The sequence below is a fragment of the Lactuca sativa genome, chromosome 4, assembly GCF_002870075.4.
Source record: "Lactuca sativa cultivar Salinas chromosome 4, Lsat_Salinas_v11, whole genome shotgun sequence".
Taxonomy (NCBI): Eukaryota; Viridiplantae; Streptophyta; class Magnoliopsida; order Asterales; family Asteraceae; genus Lactuca; species Lactuca sativa.
The window spans coordinates 329,240,851-329,244,002 of NC_056626.2; the positions used below are offsets into that span (position 1 = coordinate 329,240,851).

The 3,152-nt window shown below is 33.4% G+C and overlaps 1 protein-coding gene across 1 annotated transcript; it reads left to right on the top strand.

Moving 5' to 3' along the window:
• The first annotated feature begins 348 nt into the window (after positions 1-348).
• Positions 349-2,027, top strand: LOC111901848 (chalcone synthase 3). The gene is made up of 2 exons (XM_023897706.2): positions 349-743; positions 925-2,027. The coding sequence occupies exons 1-2, from the start codon at positions 548-550 to the stop codon at positions 1,941-1,943; spliced, it is 1,215 nt and encodes a 404-aa protein (XP_023753474.1). The 5' UTR covers positions 349-547; the 3' UTR covers positions 1,944-2,027.
• The last annotated feature ends 1,125 nt before the right edge of the window (positions 2,028-3,152 follow it).

Genomic DNA, 3,152 nt, shown 5'->3' on the forward strand with positions numbered 1-3,152 from the left:
TAAACGTTAGTATATGTAAATAAAAATTAGTTGCATAATTTATATGTTAGTATGTATAAATGAAAATTAGTTGCATAATATAAATATTAGTATGCCTAAATAAAAGTTTGTTGCATAACGTAATGTTAGTGTGCATAAAAATTAGAATATATAAAGAATTGTTAGCATAAATTTTTTTTTTTGTTAGTAGTCCATTATGTCCGTAATAAGTAAGTTTTATTAATTCAATAGTATTTTTTTTTAATATAATGGAGGTTTTTATAATTAATAATATTTTACTAAGTAATACATAGATGTGATTTGTATTTGTTTAATGATTTGGATAAGAGCTTTGGTGTTGATAAGGTTTTACTTGTATAGGCTGTATTAATAGACATAAAATAGCTCCCATCCCAAAAAGGTCTTCATCCATTATTGTCAAGACACATCTCCTTCGTGTCACTTGTATTAATAGATTTGAGTTGATTCATTATCGGAAATCAATGTATCACCATCAAAACGTTTAGAGGTTGGATTTATAACACTCAAGGTATCAATATATTACAAAATGTCGTTAGTACCCACACTTGTGGACTGTGAGAAAATTCAGGAGATCCAACGGGCAGAAGGTCTTGCCAACATTCTTGCCATTGGCACTGCAACTCCTTCCAATTTTTTTTATCAGTCTGATTACCCCGACTACTATTTTCGTCTTACCAATAGCGAGCATATGGTTAATCTTAAACAGAAATTTATACGGATTTGTAAGTTTTTTCTTCAACTATTCAGGCATTCTTAATTTTTGCATAATACTTCTTCCGTAACTTAGAATATCTCTGATTAGTTTATTAGAATAAGGAAATATGACATTTAAAATTTTTAATCCAAAAAAATAACTACAAGAAATATCTTCCAACTAATATGATATAAAGTTCCTGCTTCTAGGTGACAAAACGCTGATAAAGAAACGACACTTCTTCTTCACTGAAGAGATTCTCAAAGAGAATCCAAACATTTGCGAGTACATGGCTCCATCTTTGAATGCTCGCCATGATTTGGTTGTTACCGAACTCCCAAAGCTTGGTATGGAAGCTGCCACTATAGCCATTGAAGAATGGGGACTCCCAAAATCTAAGATAACCCATCTCATCTTTTGCACTACATCCTGCGTTGACATGCCAGGTGCTGACTATTATCTCACCAAGCTTCTTGAGCTCTCTCCTTCGGTCAAACGATTCATGATGTATCACCAGGCATGCTGCGGTGGGGGAATGGCCATTCCTCTTGCGAAAGATCTTTGTGAAAATAACAAGGGTTCACGTGTCCTTGTTGTATGCGCAGAGATAACAGCTATCCTCTTTCATGGACCAAATGAGAATGACCTTGATTCCCTCGTTGGTCAAGCTCTCTTTAGTAATGGAGCTTCTGCGATCATTATGGGATCAGATCCAGACTTATCAATGGAACACTCTATATTTGAGATTGTTACCACATCTCAGACAATCTTACCAAATACTGAAAAGCTGTTGACCATACACTTGAGGGAGGCTGGACTGACTTTTAAATTGCACAAGGATATACCGAAGGTAATCTCGGAGAATATAGAGGATGTGTTACTACATGCGTTTTCTCCATTAGGTATAAGTGATTGGAACTCACTCTTCTGGATAGTCCATCCAGGTGGTCGTGCTATACTGGACCTGGTAGAGCAAAAGCTTAAACTTACGGAGGAGAAGTTCAGGGCTAGCAGACATGTGCTAAGTGAATATGGGAACTTAGCAAGTGCTAGTGTGTTATTTGTCATTGAAGAGATGAGGAAGAAATCCATTAAAGAAGGGAAAAGCACCAATGGTGAAGGTTTGGATTGGGGTGTTTTGCTCGGATTTGGCCCGGGTTTGACTGTTGAGACTATAGTACTTCTTCGTAGCCTTCCTGTTAGTACACCGCTATCTCTCGCAAGTTGATTTTTGTTGTTGAACTTTTAGTTATGTTAATGTGAGATGGTGGTTAATTAATAAATGACATTAATTAATTAGTTTGAGGAATCACATCCTGTTTTGATAATTGTAAGATGAGTTTTTGTTGACAGGTTGTAATAATAATCTTCATGATAATACATCAGATTGTTTTCGTTGTACGAAATAAACATGTGAACGATCTGGTGATTCATAAATATAGTGAATAAGATTTAATGTGGATATTTTTTTTCTTGAACTATGTTTTGTTTCCTTGAATCTCATCTCCAACTTTGCTTTGTGTTACAAACATAAAGGTATAATGTTTTATTGTCGTAGAAAATCATTAGTGTTTTGATTCCTTTTGGTGCATGTTGGATTTTTCTCGTGCTCACACTGTTATCAGTGATTTTGCATTTTCCTTGTGCTAACAAAATTATTATTGCTTTTTAACATTTATGTCTAGTTTTTAGGTTTCGGATATGCCTTCTATTTTAAGATAAAATTAAGAAAAAAATAATGGGAAAGAAAAAATCGTGTAGCAACAAAGCAAAAGTAAGTTGTCTTTTAATTACGGTAAACTCGGATTATGTAGTTAAAATACAGAAGCATTATATATTGTTATAAATAAATAATTATTGACATTAATTTATTTGTAAATATATTTTTTATCATTAAATAAAAGAAATACTGATACAGTGATATAGTGATATTGAACATTATCATTATCTTCAAAAACTATATGATAATTGATAGGGTAGATATCTTCGCAAATGGGAACTTAAATAATTGTATTATATCTAATAATTGTATATTAGCTATAATAATCGAATACAATTTTCATTTGCCTTTCTGACTGCCTTTTTTTCCCTTTTTATGCTTTTATTCCAACCTTCATTTGATGAAGAATCAGATGGCATTGTATCTTGGTTTATTACCTCGATTTCACCAATGTCCCTAGCTAGTAGCTTGTTCCATACCAAGTGACCCTTCACAATAACCCACCCACTCTATATATATTTGTCAATACGTAGAAAAAACTCTTTCATATCTACCTCAGGTTCATCCACTATGTTTTCCACATCAACTATAAAGTCACTATCATCACTGTCAGACAAGTGCTCACTATACCCTTCAATGTCTTCACTTTGAGTGCCCTCTTCCACATTCGGTCCATTATGATCAAAATCAAAAAGAGGTGCTTGAAATTAAAATTCA